Genomic DNA, 25,922 nt, shown 5'->3' on the forward strand with positions numbered 1-25,922 from the left:
ATATGGCATGATATAACCGTTTAAACATTCAGCTGTTGATGACGTTTTAATACATCAAGGTTTTAATGGTATTCTTAAAAGTTCACTATTTGAGACTGCTATGTTGAATGTTTCGCATGCATTTTTTTAAATACATTTTTGTTTAAAACAAGGGTTACAGTATAATTCTGTACAGTTTAAGTTATATAAACACAGTCTAAAGTGTGGTGCACGGAAAGTTTTATTGCAATCAACTGACAATAGCAAAAAGCTTTTCATAATAGCAATTGCTATGATTTAATAAAATAAGTATAGATATAAAAAAACACAACAAAAATGTAACATAGTACAACAAAAACACAGAAGCATAAAGAAAAAACTATGGCAACTTAAAAAAAAAATCAGTGCACTGTTTTGGTTATTTAAAAAAAAGAAAGACATAAAAATCAACACTTGAAAAAGAACAGAAAAATGAACAGAACACACATCAACACAATATTTTTGTCATTTGTTAAGTTTTTCTGCAGCTATACTGCCAGTACGCAGCCATGACATGCAGCCCTCGAAATGCATTTACAACATTGTGAGAACATTATGATTCAGCTGGGCATGTTGAACTACAAAAACACTATTTAGAATTCTGAATAAGTCTGTACAGATTGAATGACAGCAGAACCACAATGTCACACTCATTGTCACACTACATATCTCCTGCTTGCGGAAGGCCAACCTATTGATCAAACAGAAGTTTGCATTACATTTGCGAGTTGCTGTGTTCGAATGGCTGAACAGGTGCTTTGAATCAGCAAAGCCTTCCACAAGGATGGAGATTCTGAGGATGCCATGGATCTGATGTGATATCACGACTAACAACTTTCAAACATTAATAAAATGTCCCCCTTACTCATCATCATGCACTGTACAGTTCAATACAGAATTTAGTAGATCAAGACAGCTAGATCACTGTGTCATCTGTATAAAGATTCTCAGACTGGTTCAGAATTACTTCCCATAATCCTCTAGGCTACTGCACGCAAGCAGCCAAGTTATAGTTGCCTAAATGTTCACTGCTATTTCTACCCCATTCTGTCTACTCAGATTTATGAAGTTCACATATTCTATCTAGGACTTTTATGATTCAATAAATAAGACAACCACAAGGTTCAAATGGATTTAAATTTCATTTACAGAAAAGCCGCGAGATCACATGAGGGCGGCAGCGACCCAGATGATACTCTGAGCGACTGTGGGAACAGAGTGAAAGTTGCACTGTCAAAAGGTCTTCAGTGTTGCCTATAAGTGAGACACGTCCAGTTTGATGTCAGACCGCACGTCTGTGTTACTGGATAAGACGTAAGTCCAAGTAGAAATAAAGGAAAAGAAAATTGAACATAAAATGAATTAACACTACAACTAAGCTCTAAACAAAGCTCAGCATAGAGCTTTCTTGAATGACACAGGACTAGTGTGGATTGCAGAGCAAATGTGAGGATCAAGTTCTGTTATAGCATCTTCATTGGTCAAATATGGCAGTGTTTATGGAGACCAACAATAATTTAGATGCTATATTAACCCTCAGAGATATAATCACACTAGTAGGTCTTCACAGGTTACAGGTTATGATGGCGCATTAAGCTTTCACAATTGTTTCAATTTTTTTCAGCAGAAACACAAAGATCGGGCACCATATTTCAAACACAAACCAATAAAGAGAAGAACAACACTTCATGTGACTTAGAATATAGATAAAACAAAATGTCAAATCCCTTCATAACTCATATACGCAGAAGTCTACCAATATCTGCTCTCCTTCTGGTTCATTACAGGGCACGTATGATGATAAAAAGATCTTGGCACTGTGTCAATAGTCAATAGTGTCCTGTTAGCGGTCTCCCTCAAGACATTTTTTTTTTTTTTTTTTTTACAAGAAATTGTAAAACTCTGGAGAGAAAAGCCCTTCGTGCCCCCTTTTGTTTCCATTTAACCTTGCATTATGAAAATGCGAGGACACTGAGGCGAACGCTCACTAAATGTGGGGTCAGCTGTTTATATACACACACGCTTATGATCACAAGGGTGTTTCTGGAGATAAATGAATCTTTTTTTTTTTTTTTACATTGGAAAGGTCAAGAAGACCTTGAAATGAAATTGGCAATTTGGAGGCATGCAGAAACATCTGAGTGAGGAAACGTGTCAGTGTTGGAATCTCACTGTCATTTCTAACTGGATGACATCAGATGCTCTAATCCTATTCAGTGTCAGTGAATTTGAATTTTTTTGGCTTTTGGAGTTGTATTGGTCTTTGGCAGTGATGATGAGCTGGGGTCCATGTATATCCTTGAGTCTGTGGGCAATGAGGGCTCTTCATAGTCTATATCCGTTAATACAGAGGAAGTTCTCAGGTCAGTTCTGTGGCACATGCACACAAACAAAATCAATATACATCCATTGTCAGCTTTCTGGGTTTTTCTAAGGAAAGATTGTCCTTTTCTTCCTTCATCCATACACCATTGTCTATAAAAACCGTTCAGGGTCCTGCAATGACCTTCCAGTCTTATTGAGCAAAAATGAGCACAGACAAAATAAGAAATAATATGCAATGGTTTTCACCAGATTTCATGAACAGGAGTAAAAAAAAGAAACTGCTGTTTCCTATCCTGGAGAGAGAAGGAGGTTAGTGTCAGTTGGGTAAAATACATCAATGCATATGGATACTGCCACCTCAAAGGAAAGGTTCTCACATCAGAGCATGAAAGAAAAGTAAAATCATATTTTAAAAAAAGAACAGGGAAAAAAAGCCAAGCAACTGTCTAGGCATCGGTGCCAGCAGCCACTGTAGTCATGGCAACTTCAACTGAGGAAGGTCTTAGTCAGTCACATGGACGGATTGACAGGCCAGGCTAGAAGCCCAGATTACTTTCTGGTGGCCTCATCACGGACGAGGAGGAGAAGAAAAAGAGAGAGGGAGTCAAAGAGAGAGTGCAGATGAGCGAGACAGGGTCATGTTCGTGTCTCTGTTACTCCACAGAGCCGGGGTGAAGGCTGAGGACTGGGGGGTCCAGACAGGTTGGGGAATAGCTGAGATGAGGCTCTTTGATCCACAAGAGCGGCGCTCCGTTCTTGCCCTCCTGGTTCTTGCTGGAGCTGCGGGTCTTGTAGCGCACCAGCAGGACCGCGATGAGGAGGATGCCGAAGATAGGGAAAGGGTAGAAGAAGACAAAGTAGAAGAGGGAGTCGTTGGAACAAACCACTGACTGTAGGGTAGAGACTAGAGGAGAGAAGAACAAAATAAAGAGTCAGAATAATTTAATATGGAAGTTAAATATATATAACAACAAAAATAAAGTACTGTGAACCCTATGTCCTACCCGACATATTGAAATGAGTAAAATTCTGCATTTCATTTTTCTATCTATCTATCAATCAATCAATCAATCAATCTCTATATCTATCTTTCTATCTATCTATCTGTCTGTCTGTCAAAAAGTGGTAAAAAAAACCTGCAGGAATGAAAATAATACATGGCAGTCAGAGAGGAATTAATTGTTACATTGCGCCTGGTTAGGAAATAGTGTAATAGCAGAAGAGAATACAGTATTAACAACCATATGAGTAGATGTGGTTAGTGCTTATAAAATTCAAAAGCTCACCCTGCTCCATAACATTAACAACGGTGACCCCAGAGTTGTTGGTGGCCAGACGGTACCAGGCATTGCGTGGGTTCAGCAGCCACTCCTCCACGTGGCAGAAGTAACTGCCGGCATCTCTGGGCCGGGCTTTCTGGATGGTTAGACTGTACAGGTCAGAGGTGGTGCGTTCAAACTGCAGGCGAGAGTTTAGAACGGGCTCCTCCGTAGGGCTGCAGTTCCCATTACCAAACACTGCATCATGACCAATGGAAAAGACGCACTCTTGTTCATCCTCCTCCTCCTGTCCCAAACGGTACACATACCAGGATACAGAGAAGCGGGAATCTTTTGAGGACTGAGACAGAATGCTGCAGCCCAGCCGGATTGATCCATCTTCAGGTACGGTGATATTGGATTCTGCCTCCTCCACCTGCAACTTCACCACTGCAATAAAAACCCATGATAAAAATCATCAAGTGCAACAATTCTAATCTTCCTCAGCTCAGGTAGCATGTGTTGCAAACTCGTTGTTACATTTATTTAGAGCCAAATATTCTGGTTTAATTAAAGGAATTATTCACCCCCCAAAAATTAAAAACAGTATGACCATCTTCTTTTGAAGACACAAGGGGACATTTGAAATAGGATCAATAGTAATAGTAAAGACTTTTATAAAACAAAAAAAAGATTTCTATATCAAATAAATGCTGTTCTTTTGAATGTTCTATTCATCAAAGAATCCTGAAAAAAAAATGAACATGGTTTCCACAAAAACATTTATAATAATAAGAAATGTTTTCATCAGATAAAAAAGTCAAGGTTTGGAAAGGACATGACAGTGATTAAATAATGACAGACCTAAAAATGTTAATACAAGTATAGAAAGAATTTATATATTCCAACACACCCTAAAATCATCTCTATTCTCTATCGAAATTCTGCAGGGCATCACGCATCCAGGGATGTGGAACTAGCTGTTCAATATGTCACTCTCAATTGGAGGTGAGGATCATCACATTTTGTGTGAGAAGTCACAAGCTCCTGCAGCAGTGTCTTGAGCTGAGATCAGCTAAAAATAAGACTGCATTTTCCGGCACACTTTAAGGGGCTCCTCTTATCTTCTGCTCATGCAAAAGCAGTGCAATTTGACTTTTAAGATAGCAGATTATAAGGTGGTGAACCTTTCATCAACCATCTATTTGTACTTCATCTATTTGCTACTTCAGGCAATCATGCAGCGGGGTGGTGATTTGACACGCATCCCGGGGAAATAAGACTGGAATTTAAGCGCATATTAGATAAATCAGAAATATGCACTGTGTGCGTGTGTGTGTGTGTGTGTGTGTGTGTGTGTGTGTGTGTGTGTGTGTGTATATATATATATATATATATATATATATATATATATATATATATATATATGTGCGCTAAAGGAAACGCATTCATACATAAATGCATTAAATGAAGAATAGAAAACGCACAATGCATAAATAACTATGCAAAATAAGGGCTTCTATAATGATCAGCATGTCCATGTGAACGTTAGAATGCATTACTCATTTAGAATAATAATTTAACACTTTTTGAAGTTATGTGAACAGTAAAAAAAAAAAAAAAAAAAAAAAAGGGTACCACCCAAACTCCCTTTTCCTTGACCTTGATGTGTTTCAGAAGAGCAGATGTCTTGGCCACCTGTGCTCCTAAAGCTACTTGCTTAACAGACCCGAGGACAAACTACACAACAAAACGTGTCTGTGTAAAAGCGGTAAGTCGATGACCCATGTGTAGTGCAGTAATACTGAAAAGTGTTTGCTGTGCCAGGTTCGGATGTGGGGGTGAGATCTGTCTTCCCTGCTCCTCAAAACTTTGATTCAGCGCTGTCAAAGAGTCCAGATGACATCAGACTAATGCAAATCTTGTCGACATAGTCACCTGAACCACAATAGTCTAGACCTGCATACAGGAGCTAGGCCACGATGTCATTGGAAAAAAGTGGACATTATGGCCAAAAGGGGGAGGGGGGTATAGATGAATAGCTGAGGCAGCTTGCAGCAGGGGGCTGTGTGGGGTGAATAGAGGAGAGCAGCTGTGTGGCACTCAGATGGGCGTCATGAGTAAAGCCTCTGGGCTCTGGCAGCCGTGATTGTGTCCATTATGAGGTTCAGACTCCCCCTCGCCACTTGTACTGTGAGTGCTAAGGTCTATGGCCCATGCGAGGGGCTCCCTGAGGGGCTGATATGCTGCACGCTTGTGTTGGAGGAGTTACATGTACAAAGCCCCTGTCTCTTTTTATGTCTTCCTCTCATAAATGCACAGATGCTGATGAGTGATTCAGCTCAGGCAGACATGAGCTCAGGATGGCTGAGCTCCATGGTGGTCTCAGGGGGAGAATGCTTTCATGCTGCTCTTTCCGATTCTCTCATGCCAGATGGCCTGATAAGCCCATGGGATGTTACACACACCTAAAACTGAATCTCAAAGGCTTTGGTGTCTGCTATAGGAATAAAGGCCAACTCTGCTAGTAGGGTGCCATTGTAAATACTGCCCAGAACTTTCCATGAACAAAATTCAAAAAGGACTAGAAAATGTATGCTCACCAAAGCTGCATTTATTTATAATAACAGTAGGCTAATAATGTGAAATGTCTTTCCAATTTCAAGTTTTCCAGTTGTTATTTATTTTTGTGATGGCAATGTGAAATTCCAGTCTTTACAGTCCTCAGTGTCACATGATCATTTAGATAGCATTCTAATATTTCTTATAGTAATGTTTCTTCTTATTGTTGTCAATAATAAACATTTTTTTTATTTTTTTTTTGCAGAAATCATGATACATTTCTTTTCACGCTTATTTGATGACTACAGTAAGAAAAAATACATTTGTATGAAATTAAAATCTTTTGTATCTTTATAAATGTCTTTACCATCTCATTTTATCAATTTAATACTGCTCATCTTTAATAAAAGTTTTCAGTAAAATCAGTAAATCAGTAAAAAGGTTCAAACTAAATGAGGGACACAGATAAATATACATTTACATACAAATATGCATATAATGCTAAAGCTACTTGCTCAATGGGCATTTGATAAGCCACCACATTCTTACCTGGCTGTCTCACTACCACATGTGTGAAGCCGGAGGAGTCTTGTGCCAGACGGTACCAGAGTCCATCGGGGTCCATGAGCCACTCCTCCACAAGGCAGTAGTATGTTCCAGAGTCGCTGGTCTCAGCACGGTGCAAGGTGAGGCCATATAGCCGAGGAGATAGTCTCTCTGACTGCACACGGCTGCGGAGATGTTCCTCCTCTGCGTATGCTCCATACTCGAACGCACCAGAGTGTTCGATCTTCAACAGCAGCTCATCTGGCTCCCCTGCCTCGGCCTTCCGGGCGTACCACAGCACTGCATGCTGAGAGTCTGGGCTGGTTTGAGAGGTGATGGAACAGTTGACACGCACCCGACTGTCCTCCAGAAACTGCAGACTCTGGTTCGACCTGTGCACCTTCAGTTTACTCACTAAAGGAGGATAGAGCAAAACAGGGAAACGGTAGAACAATGAATACTGGGAATCACAGCCTATTTAGACCAAATACATAAAAAAAGAAACTTCTGTCTGTTGGCGGACAAAATGTTCTTCTGAAGTGATTACCCCTGTGAAAAGGTTGTGAATTTAATTACCTTAAATGTGCACTTGTAATGTAATTTAAATCCTAAAAGAATATTTAAAAACTTTCCTTGCAGATAATATGTTATTAATATAATAGGCCACTTTCATGTTTGAAAGACACACTTAAGTATACTTATAAAAAAATAAATAAAAAAAGTGCACTTTGAAATCATATCCATGGGAATCCATTGATTCTTTCTGATGTGAATAGGCATTTAATCGGAATGGATAATTGCTGTTGCTGAGGGAGTGCTGGAATCACTTGTTTTAGATCTGGTAGAAATAAGATGTCAGAAACATCCTTGGGGGAGAAGGGCTGTGGGATCCTGGGTATACATATTGGATTACTACAGGTGCTTCAGGTGAGACTGCCATCAGCAATGACTGCTATTTCACATCATGAGTGGATTTATGGGCACCACAAGAGCTCAGGAAGACACAATGAAGATGGGAGACACACGTTCATACTGGCAAATAAAAGGTCTCACACACTTACAAACGTAGATCATTAGATAGGCGCAACAGAAAAGCATTTAAAAGTAAACCGAGCAGATGTCCTACATGTACGGCTCTGTTATTTGGCATGAAACGTGCAAATGGTTCAGACACACTTTCAAACGCATTAAACATATGCCACTGCATTACTCCATTGCTCCTCTCGATTTTGCTCAACACACACACACACACACACACACACACACACACACACACACACACACACACACACACACACACACACACACACACACACACACACACACACACACACACACACACACACACACACACACACACAGCCTTTCATCAAGAAAATACAAAACTGTTGGTCATATCACTTCATATGATTGTTTTTACATCTTTTATTACCTTAAATTAATGAGCATCTGTGAAACTTCACATTCTGTTTTTCCTGCTTTAATGCCTTTTTGCTAAAAATCCAATTTTCCACTGACACTTTGGCTCCGGTAATCCCCCTCACGCATTTCTGCACTTCTAGCAAAGTCCCCTGATTGATCCCTAAGCCAGAACCTTCTCCGTGAATAACAGTGGTATGAACACTCTCATGCATCTAACCAGCAGGCCAGAAACTCAATCCTTGCAGCAAAGCTCCTCAGCTCAATTGTATAATGTCAAATCTCACCGATTTTAGTTTTTTTCTGTGTGTGTGTTCAGTCTCTAAGGTGTTTTAAGATTTATAAAAATAAAACTGCAAACTAATAATGAATTGTTCCTCAATTCAGGCTTTTAACTAACCAAATATATGGGTATTATTCCATATTCTTAAATGCCAAACATAAAACTCTCCAAAAACTGCAGAGAAATCTATGACAAATAATTAATGATCAAAATTGTATTTGGTGCGACAGCTGTGTGTTTGAAGGATTACCGCCGTTTTCTGACATACTGTTGTCACTGTATAAATGCTATCAGCCCAAGAGCTTCTAAAATTAAAATGTCACACTGCAAAAAGAGCTTTGTTCACTCCTGCAGGGCTATCATAGCTAATATCTCCCGGAGTTCAGCTTCAAAACAGAAGACCCCAACAAGATTGACAAGAATTAGTGTCTGTGTCCCTTCAGTTGTTGATACAGTAGATCAGTTGCGTGTTGGCACATAGCCAGCTAACTGCTAATTTAGCTCTTAAAGAGGTGGTAGATTGCGATTTCACTTTTTTAACATTAGTTAGATTATAATGTTGCTGTTTGAGTTCCAGTGCAAAAATTTCAATGCAAATTGCTTTTAAAATTCTGTCAATTCAATGCCTACAAAAACGACTGGTGAGGGACTACAACAAGCTTCTTCCCAGGTCTGTTATGACACGAACCCAGATAAACCCCGCCCTCTGGAACACGCAACAAAGAGTGCGAGGCCATGATCTGCTGCTTTAGAAAAGAGGAAGAGAAAAATAGGGGTGCACGTAAGAATCTGTGCATATTCTGTCTTCTAATGATTCTAATGGATTCACAAGTTTTAAAACCAATGTTCTAAAGCAGCGGTTCTCAATCCTGTTCCTCACATCACCCTGCTCTGCATCTCTCTCTCTCTCTCTCTCTTCAATGAGAAGCGCTATACATGGACGTGCGTACCGTTGCTGTGCTGTATTAAACTTTAATCAGAATAAAACCATATATTAAAAGCTAACAGAAGCAATAGCACTTACAAACAACAGCGTATCTAAAAGTATGAGAAAACAACAAACAAACATTCCATTAAGAGCTGTGCTTGCACAGGTTCTGCGCAATCCTCTTCATTAATATTCTCTGCGTCTCATTCGGCTCAAATTGATAAGCAATACAGAGGACGTCATCGTTTACAATACAACTGGAGCACATTCTAAACTTGAGCGACGGGATGTTAAGATGCGTGACCAATCTTAGCCAATTGCATATTTCTGAGGGAGGGACTTCATAATAACAGGAAATAAATCAAGCCGTTTGTCAGAAAAGAGACAGATCGGTGTGGAATAAAGGTACATTATGTGAAAAATAATGCGTTTTTTAAAAAACAAAGCATGAACACATGTTAGACTGCACCCTATAAACACAATCAAGCCTAGAAAAAAAACAACAGTAAACCACCCCTTTAAAAGAAAATTTCACGTAATAACAAATGGAAAATCACTATGAGAATAAGTCAAATTTTAATAATATGTTTAAATAATATGCAAACTATTGAAAGCAAGAATAAGCAACATAAAAAAGCAACATAAAAAACTTTAATTATTACAGATAATTTCTATTTAAAAAAATGCTGTTCATTTGAATCTTCTATTAGTCAAAGTATACTGAAAAAAAGTATCAGGGTTACCACAAATATATTCAGCAGCATAAAGTTTTCAACACTTTATAATAAGAAATGTTTTGAGCATCAAATCCGCATATTAGAATGATTTCTAAAGGATCATGTGACTGATGACTGGAATAATGATGCTGAAAATTGCAAATTGCCATCAATGGAACAAATTACATTTTAAAATATATTAAAAAGCAGTTATTTTAAATTGTAACAGATTTTCAGTGCAGCCATTTTGATTTGGAGAATTTTCAAAAACATTTAAAAATCATACTAACCCTGAACTTTTAAATGGTTGTGTATTTTTATTGAACTGCAGTTTTCAGGACACACACACACACACACACACACACAAAGAGTGCATTTAGAGTCTGCAGTGGGCCTGAAATTAATTTAGATTGACAAAAATCCACAAACTTCAACATTTTTTGACACTGCTAACAGGCATTTATCCTGTAAATGCAAAATTGCATCTTGTGTGCCCTCAGACATAAAACATTATTGGTTGGGTAAACACTAAAGATGCTCTCAAAGCGCTGGCTACAGAACCCTTCAGAGCTAGCAGCTAATCGCAGGAGAGTGACTCTTCAATCCTCTAAAGCAGAACCACCAATGGATGGGATTTCCACACAACAGACTTCTTAGTTTTCTTTCTAATTTCTCCGGTACTGACAGAAAACAAGGTTCTGAAAAAGAGATGTCAGGGATTAAAGACCCCATGAAATCAAAATTAGAGTTATGTGGCTTTTACTTCATGTAGTTTAGCTTCAAAGCAGTCTATGTGCTAGTGTACTTGTTGAAAATTCACTCTTAGCAGACATACGTGGTTAAAATTTACAATCCTACTCATCTGTACAGAGTCTACAACTATTTCCTGTCATTTTTTCATGACCTCAACCCGTGTTGGGGAAAGTTACCTTTAAAAGTAATGAATTACAAAATTGCGTTACCCCCTAAAAAAGTAACTAATTACGTTACTTGGTTACTTTTTATCGAAAGTAATGCGTTACATTACTTTTTTAATATGAGCAGGCCTTGATTGTTTTTAATATAAGAAGTTCTATTTATAGCAAATGTAAAAGCCCTTTTACACTTTTTTGGTTTTTTTTTTTGCTTTTTTCTGACATTTTCTTGTAAATTAAAAAGTATTGCATTACTTTACTAGTTACTTGAAAAAAGTAATCTGATTACGTAATTTGCGTTACTTGTTACTTTTCTTCGTTCACAAACAAGTCTGTGGCTGATAACATCACTGATTACAGGTGCATTCAGCATTGCATGATATTCAGAAAATCATACACACACTGGCATTTTCAAAGCAGTTTTACTCTAGCACTGCTGCACAATTTAATATAATCATACAATATTGCTCAAGTTTAAATAAGGTTATTCACAGAGGCTTTGAAATCAGGGAAAAGTTATGCACGGCAGCTCACAGTTGAGACACAGTTTAGTCTTCTGGGCAACAGAAAAGCAATACAGCGAATATGATTTGAAACATTTGCTTTCTTTGTTTCAAGCTCACTCCTGCTCAATGCTTTTCTTTCAGCATAATGCACAAGTGGACTTGGAGCGGAGGACTGATGCTCGGAACTCTCTCTTACCCCATTCAATTTTCTAATAAAGAGACTGAGCAGAACAGGGAGCCTGTGACAAGGTGGGAATGAGGTCCATTGCTTTTTGTACTTTTCTGTCCTACAGGAACAGCTATCCTTTTATTAGCTCTCAAGAGTTGCAGCAAATAAGATTATCTCCCCACTCATATTAGCCATAGTTATGACTAGCCTTGCTTGGGTTTTTCATCATTCACTTGCCTTACTAGGTCTGAATCCTTCGGAGGGTCTCTTCCATGTGTCCTAAAGAAGGTAACCAATCAAATTCTGATGGAATCCTCTCTGACTCGGACTCTGCCAGGCACGATTAAACAATTTAATTAAACAAGATATTTGTTATTGACAAAACTACAAGCAATTTCATTTTTGTTGCATAATCGAATTAGGAAAATCGATAAATGTATGAAAAAGGAGAGAGGGAAAAGAAAGATGGGGGAGTAAGAGAGACTGCGAAAATGAAGCAAATCAAGCAGCACATTTTAAACAGCTCAGAGCTTGATAAGAGGCAGTTTGTGACGGCTCTCAGACGGAGGGCAAGGAGATGCGGAGGGGGAGGTTGGCAGCGGAGAAAGCAAACAGAGAAAAAGTGCATTTGTGATTTTCTAAGAAGACAGCGAGCTGTGTTCCTTCCTTTTGCATGTGTCCAATTTGTTAGCCCCAGTTAATTTCCAACATGCTGTGCTGACGAGATAAAAATGCTTTTATTTGGTTTATTTATTGATAACACAATCTCCAAAGATAATGCAGCCTTCCCAACAAGAAACAAAAATGTATTTATTACATTAAGAAAACATTTATTCCAGTGACGTCAACATGCACTGGATATTTTAAAGGGACCACTTCATGAGGAATAAATAAATGTTTATTGTGCTGTGACATACTATAACTCTGAGCAAACAAAATGTCCTTGCCATTCTAAAAAGAGCATTTATTAAAATTAAAGCCTGAACAATATGTTCCCAGTGAGATCTTGAGTGAAAGTCAGAATGTACAGCTTGCAGGAGCAGTAACGCTGCACAAATGCCAAACTAATTTTCTGACACTGCCAGAACTTTGTCAGAGTCTGAGATTTATTGCAAAGACAATAATTATGGCCCACTCAGACACAGTGAGTTAGATAGGAAGGGAGGGGGGGGGGGGGGGGTGTGTGCAATGTTTATGCTGTTCCTGACTGTGTGTAGCACCTTCTACTCTGCACATCCTACTGATAATTTCAGTCTGATCTCATGACACATATTGTTCTGTGATTACGTCAGATGTGATGCAGAATTTGCAAAAAGGTTGCTACTGAAGGATAGAGCAGATAAAAACTATATTAGACTGAACAGTAAAGTGCAGCTGTTGAATAGGTGCAGCACCTTGAACTGTTGGCACAGTGTAAATTGGCTTAAGACTAGATGATAAATAAATAAAACTAACATTTATGTGACCTGCCATGAAAATGGGATCTATGCTACTAAGTATTTCTTATTCCATTATCAACACAGCGATCTTTCAAGAGTTCTGTTGATGATACGAAAACACAAGCAGTCATTAGGGATGAACAGTTAATCGGTAGCTGCTAATATCAACCCCCACTGACAGATAAAGAGTCCTTATCACTGTCAATCAGCATAATAATATCCCAGTTAATGCATTTTTATGAGTTCCACAAGCATGTCTATTTGTCCGAGAATGAGGAGAGACATACCTGTATCATACCGGTGTACCTGTAAACATAAAAGACTTTTTGGAGCGGTTTCTTTTTTTAAAAGATGGGGGGGGGTGTAAAGTACCACTGAGTGGAGCAATGACAAGTAGAGGTGGATAAACAATGGATATGAAAAGAGGAGACAGAGGATTGCCTGAAAGGGACATAAGAACCGAGAGAAGGGGAAAAAGCACAACATACTTTATAAAAGGGAATCAGGGAGTGAGCAAATGGTGCCGTAATATTAAGAGGGAATCGCTGAATCACAAAACGGCAAAAGAGCTGCTCACATTGAACAGAGATAAAGTAGATAACTGAATAACGTGTTGCCAAAATGAGAGGAAAAGTGAAAATATGGACTGTGGAGTGAAGTAAGTGACTTTCAGTTGAAAACCCACACACACAAATGTGTTTCTTTTTTACACGGCACTAACCGAAGCACATTGAAGGTCAGCTTAATGCTCCAAACTTAGCTGCTCTTCCATGAGCTCTTCTAACTGTTAATCCAAGCAGCAGAGCCTGAAATGTGTCATATTAACATTCTGAAATGTGCTTAATCCCAGTGAAACAGATTGAGTGTGTGTTTTTTAAGGGGTGGGAGGCTGTGCTCCCTCAGGAGAGCAGTTTAAGCAGATCCGCCTTGCATAGTGAAGAATGAGGCTTGAGCACTGCTGCCCTCCGTCTGCTACAAAAACATAATGGGAGCCTAATATCTATGCTAATGAGGCCGATACATCTCTGATTCCTTTGTGTTGCAGAAGGATTTCCAGCAGTCTTCTACAATGCAGTTAGGGCTATATTGTAATTATGTGGATCTGTACTCGGGCAGGGAGTCCACAGATGAGCCCTCGGTGTCCTGTGCCTCCACCCTGCTTTAATTCTCCAACTTCCATTGAGACGTGTCCCCCCTCCCTTAACTTGCAACATACGTTCTGGGCTGTGATGCAGCAAAAGCAGCCTTGTGTGGTTATTAGTGAACTCTGGGATTGCTGTGTGCTATCAGAAGCGTACAGTATGTACACTGAAGTCTGCTAGAGTAGGCATACTGTAGGTGACATGTGTTTATATGCACTGAGAGAGATGCATTCAACTAAATACAATGTTTTCTGTGGACCGAAGCAATTGTGTGGTGAGGAATGTGGTTGAATAGAATCTGTTTAATGCTCTCGTCATTTTAGCCAACAGGTGTTTCGGTCATTTTGCAATCAGAGCCTCTTTGTATTATGATTATGTATGATAATCAGCAAAACATCTTGTGCAAAAAGTAAAAAGTAACGATAACATTACAGAAAGTGTAGAGTGAAAATGTCAAGTAACATTAGCTAGGGAGCTCAGTGAATAAGGAAATTGCTTTGAAAAAGACGAGTAACATCCTCAGAGACTTTGATTAAAAATGCTATGAAGTGTGTATATGGATATAGGCAGGGGAGAGTTAATGAAGATGAGTTAATACAGACAGCTTGAAGAAGCACTAGTGACAACCAAGGACATATATTTGAGAGTTTAAAGTGTTTACAAGTGGTCCAAAAGAGTGGTTTGAGCGAGAAAAAAAAAATTCAAATATGCAAAATGACATTTGGAACAGAATCAGTTAAAATTTCCAAACACATTTAGAGAGACACTTTGCTGTCTACACATGTCTACACATGCAGCATTATGAAACAGAACCTAAAAAGTGACCAATTTGGAACACTCTATAGGTAGCAACTTTAAGAGTCATGCAAATAGCACACCTCATTTATGTTGCATAAGCGACTCAAATAACAATTGATTTCAAAGGACTTTGGGGCTTTGTTGCTAAGGTAACAATGCAATACTCTAAGAAAGAAAAAAAAATCTTTCTCTTGATTCGTAAACCATCTTAGATGGATTTTTATTTCAATAAAGTCAGAGCAAATTGTCTACACTGTCTACAGTGCAGCTCTAGAATTTAGCTAAACAAATGTATTTAACAAGTCTGCATCGTTTTGTTGCTTCCATCCACATATGTTATCTTAACCCCAGCCCAGGGTCAATAGGGGAAAAAATGTGCCTGTGGCGACATTTCTGTAAAATGAGGTTTTTTGCACATTTTGCGACATTTTAAAAGTGAAATGTCCACTGAGTGGTCTTAAAAACTTGTTTAGTTTTATGAAACATTAATGTGAATCTGGCAAAGTTGTATTATGTTGGTTCTATCACAGACATTTGGAAAATTAGGAAATGTCCAGTGAGTGGTGCTAAAAGGCTAATGCTCTATCATGTTTGAAAATAACTTACCACCTACACTAAACCCTACCCTAAACTTAACTAATAGTGTTGACAAAAGCAAACATGAGGTTAAAGACATTTGGTGAAGCAACTATGCCATTTCAGCTTAACTCAAGTACTCCGCATTGCAACTGAAACAATCTAACGACATGCTCACATATCAGTTCAATACAATTTATGATTTAATTGTATAGCGCTTTCACAATAAACACCACTGCAAAGCAACTTCACAGGAAATTAATGTTTCTACATTACAATTAGGAGTAGATTATCGATGACTATGTCAAGGTGATGGCAGAAATGTACAGTTCTGCAATAATAAAAATCATGCAGTTAGTTAACGACATGCACTTAGAAATGGTGAACATGATTAACATCAATGGTTATATGTTGTGACCAAAATTATAGTAATTTGAGAAAAATTAGGTTGTTTTGTTTTTTGGGTCAGGGTTGGCATCATCTGATGTTTATGACATATGCCATACATATGCAGCTGGATATATGCTGTAAATGTCAAAATGTACTGGTGGTAATGGTAAAAAAAGTTTTGAAATCATATAGTATTATGCAAGGAATCATGCAAAAGTCTTTCTTAACTGATAAATGTTTTATTTAGAATGTTTTATTTAGAATGAGGTGTGTTTTTGGAGTTTTGCAAAAATGTAGTAGAGGCGGGTTACTTCTAATGAGCCTATGTTGCTTAAAATGCTCTCTGTGTAAGCAGTTCACTAGGTTTTAGAACACAGCCAGAGTGCAGGTGGGTGTGAGTTTGTGCGTACTGAAGAGGTTCTCTGTGAATCAGGTGGGAGACAGTGCCCTATATTTTGACCTTGAGCATCACTTCAGAGCTAATTAATTACCAAACCTGTATGAAATGGTTTTGGATATGAATGCTTCAGAAACAAATGTCCTTCATCAATCTTCCATTGTGCCAGTGAATGTCATGAAATAAGGTCTATTGCCTCGGCACTGGGACGGAAAATAAGGAAGCACACAAAGCTCTAGTGATTGAATTAGGAGTAAAGAGCTTGTGGGCTCTAGAAGGAATATAAGGTGCTCTACATAAAGGCTCCTGGGACACGGTCTGAAGAATCAGAGCTTCTCAGATTTGTCAGGCCAAGCATCACCTGTAATCAAACCAGAACATCCATGTACTGCCGACTAACTCATCGTATCGTAATGCCTTTTTATTTTTATGTATTTATTTATATATGCATATCAATAGCACTGTAAATAAGACCAACTGTGGTGCTGTAATACTCTTGACTGCCCTTTTGCACATCTAGGGAACCTAACAAACGCAGCATCTAAAATAAACACACATGCTAGGGCACCCACAAATTACTACTAAATAAATGCATTTGATCTGAAAACCTCTCCCATCTGCCTAGAGGAGCTTGTTGTTTCAGAGTCAGAGGCAGGCCACATTAAAAGCCACTTCCCTTCAAAAAATTAAGCATCTAGATGCTGCTTGGAAGCCAAACAAAATCATATCTCATCTTTTGATCACGGCTTCATTCTCTTGCTGCTCTCCCTTTAGCACTTGGAATAAGATTGTGTTGCACAAGACACTGATCAGCACAGATACACACTGTAGAAGACTATGGCTATGAAACTCCATACCAATGAGAACCACTGCTCGTAGGTCACATCATGTAGCAGTGAAATTGGGCACAAAAAGTGTCGTCATGCAACCTATGAATATAGAAACTTGTGAATAAGGTTCACAGCTTCAATGCTGTGATCTTATGAGTGGCTCTCCTCTCAGAGCAGGAGGTTTCTTGGAGATATAAAACACGTGCTGTTCACATCTAGTCAGGTGCACTAAATTGCCTTAGTGGGGTAAAGTGTGATGGACAAACGGGTTCAAGGCACAAGGACTATGAGAACATGAATCTACAGGGTCTCGTGAAAGGAGAAATGAAGAATGTGTGTGGGAAAGAGAGAGGTGGATAAATCCTCTGTGCTCTGGAGGGAGATTGTTGTGCAAGCTGGAAGAATGTGCTCCTAATGAAGAAGGACAGAAGAGATCCATCCATGGGACACAGAGATAGCGGTTCTCCATGACAATTCAGATGCCGTCAATTACAGGCATAGTGAGAGCCATCAGTGGGCAGGATGACTGGTGCCCACTGGGTACGACAGGTGTGGGAGAGCACTGATCCATCACTGCCAGGACCCATTTATGTAAAAGACACTTATCAGTTTAACAAAGGGCCGCTGGGACAGCACTGTTTTAATGAGAAAGAGTTTCAACAGCACCAGGTACAAGAGTGAATGAGAGAAAGATAGAAAGAGAAAGATGGGAAGGCAGCTAATATTGATTGTTTGTTAATTATAACCCTTTGATTTGATTTCAAGCTAATAACATGCATCTCAACATCAAACAATAAGATAATGCAAGGAAGCACAGTGGAGTAACTAAGATACGAGGAAGCTGTTTAAAATCTGAAGGTAAGGATGTCTCTGGAGGAGGAAGCTTTGAGCTGACTACCCCCTCAGGTCTGGTGACACATATTCCTGTAAGATTGGCTGGCTGGATCCAGTCATGGCTGATTACTGGGAAGCCAGTAACACAGCGAGATGTAGGCTAACAGAAATAAATGCTCAGCAGATGAAGCTTCAGTAACTACAAAAGCCATGGGCAAATAGCATGTTTGTCAGTGTGTTAAAGTATGTTAACTTATTAGTTGTGCACGTCCTGATTCTGCTGAGTTAGATGTGTTCCTAGGTCAACATATTTTGTTGACCCTGGAACAACATTTAACTCCAAAAATATATTCTTGACCATTTCCCTACACCTAAACCTAACCCTAAACCATGAGTAATCCCTAAAATCAGAGGAAATGATAGATGAATGACACTGATGTACAAGCAACAAACAGTGATTTTAAGCGTAAACTTCACAAAATCTATAAACTGGTTCTTCAAATCTGATTGGTTAATCACAATGTTGTTCCAGGGACAACAAAGATGTTGTCCCAGGAACAGGTCTCACTTGGTAAAATCAGGTTCTGCGCACACATACGTTTGAATGTTTCATGATAAAACCCAGTTAAACACCAACACAATCAGTGTCTTGATTGTCACATGATCTTCCATAAATCATTGTAATATGTCAGTTTGCTGCTCAAGAAATATTTCATGTGAGTTATAATTTCATAAAACTTATTTAAAAAGTTTGAAAGAGTTAGATAATGTAAAAACTCAATTTACTGATCATATATATATATATATATATATATATATATATATATATATATATATATTTAAAGTGAACAGCATTTATTTGAAAGAAATTTGTAACACAGATGTCTTTACTATCACTTTTGAACAGCTGAATGTGTCCCTAACGTGTTCTTGCTAAATAAAATAACTACTTTTGAATGATTTACATTTAGATTCTAATTATATGGAAATCACACACACAAGCAATTTAAACTCAGAAATTGCATTTAAAAAGATAAATAATAGTAATAATAAAAATTATTACTATTATTACATATTTAGTATATTTGAGCTCACTGCAATGCATTGCGGGATGCTCTATTAAAAGCACATGCTGCAGGGTGATGCTGCCTTTGAATTTGGCCAAAAGAAGATGTCTTTAATGGCAGAGTAATAATGCTGAAACAGCATGATGCTTTAAAATGGTTTCTTGGTAGGCAGCTCACCAGGTTTGGAATTGAAACTGAGCTAATAGATCAGCATGTACACTCAGCACAGCTCTGACAGTGGCAATCTGTCTGTTTTCCATGTTGAAAGCATGTACAAACAGTATGCATTTTTACATCTGGGTGTGTGTAGGTGAACTCTTTTTGGTTCAGTATTCTATGTAGGGCATATAAATCCAGTTTCTGTTCCATTTCTCATCCTGTTTGTGCTGAGAAATTAATAAAAAAATGTTCATATTCCACATCTGACTGCTTCATTAATCTGGAGTTCGAATAGTCCCATTAGGACACATCCACCGGCATTGCTACACACAGATTAGATTGTCACAACGTTGGAAGGCTGGGCAGCTTCCCTAGAGATCGGCATAAATGAACGTGTTATCTTATTGCATTTCACATGCTCCATAAAAGCACAAACGCAATCATAGGAGGAGAAACAACCACTAAAATTCACATTTAAATGCAAAATCTAGTTTTAAAATGTAAAAAGATTCATAAAGTTGAGCTCAAACATGAGAAAATCACATTGCACGCCCTGCTGGGTCGTTGTTTTTGTGTGGATTCTTCATTAGCGCTCTGGATTTCTGATGAAATCACACCTAGAGGGGATTCCTCTATTGCTCTTGAAGACACAAAAATTCTAATTTAAGAAAAAGCGTGAGCACTAACAGAAGACGAAGATGAATGTCGATGCCATAAGGCTTTGGATCAACCTGCCGGTGCGGTTTCATTTAGTGGCAAAAGTGCAACAGAGGGACAGCTTAATGAACAGAGCAACAGCTGAATCAACCTACTCTCACAAACTTCATACATCCACCTTGACATTACTGCTGGCTTCCTCCTGAGAAACTGAATCGCATAAACCGGCTTCACAACCCACATCTTATGTATATGGATCTACGACAGGAATCCATCAGGAGGAAGGGTGGAATGAGTGATTTTCCAGTGTATGAGTTTATGTGGATGGACATAAATATTTAAAAAGTGTGTGTGTGCATGTTGCAGTTTTATCATTCTAAAGAAACTGTAAGCAGCTCTGGGGAGGAAAAAAGTGCTTCTTGCCAATTCTACTAACAGATGGACCTCAGTTTAATGTCTTTGAAGATGTCATGATAACACACCCACTCAGAGAAGGACCAGCGGTCAATGGCCGCTATCACACCAGAGCTGTGACTGTGCCTGACAGGAGCGCAAAACACCTTTCCTCAGGCCACAGCCGTAAACACACACACACACACACACACACACACACACACACATACATATACAACAGACCAACGGCTCTATCGCTGCCAATTCCTGCCCCCAGAAACAACCTACAGGCTACACACACACACAAAAATCACCTACATGTTGAGATCTTTCTTGTCTCTGGGATATTACTTCAAATTGAAGACTCAGTTTCCAGTAATATGAAATAAATTAGCATGATAAGCAATTATAGGATAACACATACTTGGGTCCTTTAACTTACACACTGTTTAACACATGAAGGAAGCAAGAAAAGCACTATCACTGGTAACTATGATTCATTGGTGTCAGTGTGATTGGAGTATGTGTGCTATGATTAGCATTCTGTTATATTAATCATCCATCTCTTCCATACGTCAGAAAATAATCCCAACAGTTCCCTGTATGACACCACAAATGGATCATGTAGAACACGAAGAACCTGAAATGAAGGATGGAACCCTGTGTTCAAGATTGGGAGGGGGTTAAAACATTTAGCTATTGGCCATTGAAAAATTAATTCAAGTCAACCTTTAATCTGAACATCGTCTCGGCGTCAGCTAATAGGGATCCTTTTAAATAAACAAATAAACAAATCTGAACATTGGGGAAAACTTTCCACTCAATTACTGTTCAATCTGACAGCCATCACCAGATTAAAGGGTTAGTTCACCCAAAAATGAAAATTAGGCTGCGGTTTACTCACCCCCAAGGCATCCTAGGTGTATATGACTTTCTTCTTTCAGACGAATTCAGTTGGAATTATATTAAAAATTGTCTTTGATTTTTGAAGCTCTATCATTGCAGTCAGCTGTTGTTGTCTTGCTTCAGTCCAACATAAGTGAAATAAAAAGTGCCTTTCTGAAAAAAAATAAAGTGTCTCACACAGTGAGTTCAATGTTGGACTGAAAAAAGGCCTCCTGTAGCAACTCGATGCGTTTTTGTAACAAAAATATCCATATTCAAAACATTATTATCACTTTCATGTAGCTTGCGCCAATAGTTGTACACAGAGGCAGTTTTGGGAGCATGATGTATGAGGTCAGTGCTGCGCATGCGCCGGTGAATCTCGTGGAAACCTATGTATGTTTACAGGATCAATAGAAGCAAATTTTCTTTACTTTAGCAAAGGAAACCAGTCTCCTCTTGGCTTTTATCAAAATCCTCCCACATTCTTCTTTACAAATCCTCTTTTGAACTTCTAATTATTGACCATTGTTTTGTTTTGATCTCTCCGCTGCATTTCCGCATGCGTCACTTCTCAGCGGTGCATGTGCAAAGCTGACCTCATACATCATTACCCCGGAATTGCTTCCTTTACAACAGTGAGCGCAAGCTAGACTCAAGTGATTATGTTTTGAATATGGATATTTTTCTTACAAAAATGCATCAGTTTGCTACAGGAGGCCTTTGTTCACCATACGGAGCCATGTGAGACACTTTATTTTATTGAAGGGCACTTTTTATTTCAAGTCTCTTGGACTGAATCAATGCAACAGCCGCTGACTGCAAAGATCGAGCTTGAAAAATCAAAGACAATTTTTTTATATAACCCCGACTGGATTCAAATGAAAGAAGAAAGTAATATACACCTAGGATGCCTTGGGGTGAGTAAACCGCAGCCTAATTTTCATTTTTGGGTGAACTAACCCTTTAAGACAATATTCTAAAGACAGGTGGAATATGAGTGTATTGATCAGAATTTTGGGCTAAAGAAACACTTCATTAAATGAAATGGAAATTTGTATTTTCAAAATTAATGTTAAAGATAATTTTGTAGAGGTATTTTTTTATGTTACTCAATCTTATGCTGAAATAACAGTCTTCTCTCTGTTGAACTTCTCCAATCATTTAGTAGCTTTAGTCCTGTCCCTTTCTTACAATTGACTATAAGCTTGAATTCAAATCTGCCTCCATCTAATCAACAACTGATATATAGGACCAATCTGACCCAAACTGCATTTTTTTTCCCATAATCCGTTTCACTCACATATACATTACAATATATACACAACTTTTAATATATCGCAACATTAAAATATACTGCGTAAACTGGTGTCTAAACAAATGTGAAACATATATCTGTGAATGACTCCGGAGAAGTTTGGAATGTATAAAAAAATAATGAATCTTCCTCAAAGATCTTCAGCAAAACAGCCCACTGGACAGAGAACGTAGTACACACTAGAACAGACTGCCCTAGTATTTCATCAGTGTTTCATTTTGCTGGCCCCCTTCTTTTTCACTTTTAATGTGCTAATGTTTGGTGAAATGTGCATTGTGCTATTGAACTCTTGAGGAGCTGTTTTAAAGGTACTGACTTTTTTGTTGTTGTTATTCATTAAAATGAAATGTGAGGAGGAAGAGTTTGGGAGAAAGAGTAGATAAAAACAAAAAACAAGTGGGTGAGTTGAAAAGCAAGAGACTTTGTGATGTCTTCATGTTTCTTCTCATCATGAGCCGTGTGTATGTGTAGCACCACAGTCTGTTCCCATGATGCTGTGAGGAACTCCAGATGTGGGTGCTGAGGTAAGCACACGAGCCAGCCTATGTATTAAATATGAATAAAAAGGCTTTAAATCATAGACACGACAGGTCCTATGAGACAAGATCATGTTTTCCGAGGTCCCTGAGCACACAAAGCAAACTTCTTTTACAAACCATGAGCAATGTGCAGTGTTTGTTTTCACTGTGTGAATGAAGCAATCCTTGCAAAACGTATTCATTTATTGCATTTACACTCTGTTCCTCACGTTCACAGCGAGAACGAACTTTGCCGTATAGATATTAAACAGGCACTTCTGGAGACATGATTGAATGTCTCTCAATAATGCATTCAGTCAGATGCATGATGTTTTCACACATCATTACCTCCACTCCAGTCTCCATTTCTTTCGGAGAACTTTCTCCACACAACCGGTTTCTCCAAATGTCAGCTAGCAACATTTAGCCAGAAGTATTTAACATTTATAAAACTAGCACAAACAGATATGAGGATAAAGCAGAGAAAAATGAATGTCCTAAATTGTTTATGAAGCATATGGGTAGCTGCCGTGAAATACTTGAGGGACGTTCTGTGGCACGACATGCTATAAATCATCTATTTTAAACTGCATTTTGTTGCTCATAATAATTATTACATTAAATACTCATATTTTTTAAATTTCAATAAGACTGCAGGACTACATACAATTTTTAATTATGACTAATTCCAGGACCTATAATATATAATTTCCCTTATCCATTCATATAAATGTTAACTTGAAGTTTTGATACTGATAAAAAAAAATGTGAATGAAAAAAAGAAAAGCTAAACCTTCTTTGTGCTAAATTTAAATGTAATAAATTTCAATGGATTTTTAGAATTCATTTGTATAATTCTTCCCAACATTTTCCAAACCTGTATGACTTGCTTTCTTCTGTTGTATATAAAATGAGATATTTGATAAATGAGATAAGATATTTTGTCACTGTCCATATAATAAACAAACAACAACAACAACAACAACAGTACACCCTACTGAATTTGACTGAATGTACAAAATCAGTAGCTTTAAAATGTATGTTCAAAATGTAAAAGTCTCTTTACGTAATGTTAACTTTAAATATTTTTTTTTTTTTTTTTTTTTACGTTTATTTTCCCATTAACAAAAAAACTGGATCTCCAAAAACCCATTAGAATTTCCCAAAGGAAACTACGACTCAAAAGTGCTAATTCTCTTCAGAGTTTTGGACTATAAACAGAGCAGCTGTAAGCAAGTTTAGAGAAGTTTAAATCTTTGTGTAAAACTTTACAGCCAATCAAACGCTCCGATGCGTCCAGCTGAGAGTGACTGGAGAAGCTGTATTCAGAGACAGATGATGACAGAGACACTCTGGGACTCCATCAGTGCCGTTTTCAAATGTCGATAATCAGGTAAACATCAACAGCAGGGCCGTGTTTGTGTATGTTTCTGAAATGTTTGTTGGATATAACTCTACGATATCAAAACGTCAAACATCCACCAGGACTGCGCAATCACAACTTTTAAACTCTCAGAGACGGCACAACTGCGAAATTGCCTCTGCATCGATGTTTTCCATGATGCTGGAGGGATTCAAAATTTGCATTCAAGCATTCAGTGTAATAAACACAGTGGGCACACACACCAGGCAAACTAAACGAGTGCTCAGGATGATTAGTTGATTCCCAAATGCATGTTGAAAGGTTGTCTGGGTGCCGGCATTCCCCTTGAGAGAGGAAGGTCACAGAGCCAGTGGAGCAAAGAGCTGTCTCGCTCTGCATCATAAACATATGTGCGTGATGCTTGTGTAAACTAAAAACTTTAGCACATAATAATACTGCAACTGGAATCATTTTATAAAACAACATAAGTTTTATAAAACTCCAGTGATAAGAGCTCTGCAGGCGCCAGACAATTGCATCTGTTCTGTAGTAGGAGCTAAACGTAAATTGTTTTTAGAAATTCTCAACAAGCTTATATACATTTTCAGATAAGCTCAGATACATGCAGACTATAAATACAATATGTAGAGCATTATATAAGTACAAAATGCAAAATACAAGTAAAAAAACCTGTAAAAATTAATCTAATACATTAATACACTACATTGTGCCCTAATTTATACAGATTTTTTGTTTTGTTTTGTTTGTGTGTGTGTGTGTTTGTGTGTGTGTGTGTGTGTGTGTATATATATATATATATATATATATATATATAGTATATATGTTATATGTTAGTCATACAGTATGTTAGTCTATACCATATAATAGCTCTTAAAAAGTTAATTAGTATTTACTTAATCTAGTATTATTTATATACTTTTATAGTATTTGCTAATATTTGAGTTAGCGTTTATTTTTATATTTTCTTTATTTTTACAGAAGATTAAGTTTTAGCAATTGTGTTATGTGCTTTTGCCTTTTTATTTCTCTTTTGTTTTTAAATTTTGTAAACAGTTATTACTACATAGCCTTAATTTATTTTTATTTGAATTTTAGTTTTTCATGTAGAGACTTTAGTACGTCAGTTAAAAAAAATAAAAATTAAAAAACACTGGACAACATTTAAATGGTACTTTTTCATTTTGTAGTCAACTCCTACTGCATTACTGACTACTGTATTCTGCTCACTGGTACATCAACTTAAGATGTGTGTAGTAGGATGACGGTGTTCCAAATTATTAATATTATTATTGGAAAACTTTCATCTTACTACACATAAACAATAGGCATATTGAATTGTTTCCAAATATAGTATAGTATGCTTCGTATGGAAGTGCAACTCAATGACTTCTGCATTCCATTTTATTCTTTCTGGTTTGATACTTCCTGTATGACCTTTGTTGGAACAAATCATTGAGGTAATTCAACTCTGATTTCTCAGCACCTGCTAG

At 37.9% G+C, this 25,922-nt stretch overlaps 1 protein-coding gene across 1 annotated transcript in view; it reads right to left on the reverse strand.

The window, feature by feature from the left end:
* Positions 1-2,201: 2,201 nt before the first annotated feature.
* Positions 2,202-25,922, reverse strand: part of LOC132152815 (immunoglobulin superfamily member 3-like) — a 193,183-nt gene continuing 169,462 nt past the window's right edge. The window contains exons 7-9 of the mRNA XM_059561714.1: positions 6,714-7,124; positions 3,630-4,052; positions 2,202-3,247 (exon numbers count right to left, since the gene is read on the reverse strand). Of these exons, the coding sequence (XP_059417697.1) occupies positions 2,997-3,247; positions 3,630-4,052; positions 6,714-7,124 (1,085 nt within the window). The 3' untranslated portion in view covers positions 2,202-2,996. The remainder of the gene's footprint in view (positions 3,248-3,629; positions 4,053-6,713; positions 7,125-25,922) is intronic.

This window comes from Carassius carassius, chromosome 11, assembly GCF_963082965.1.
Source record: "Carassius carassius chromosome 11, fCarCar2.1, whole genome shotgun sequence".
Lineage (NCBI taxonomy): Eukaryota > Metazoa > Chordata > Actinopteri > Cypriniformes > Cyprinidae > Carassius > Carassius carassius.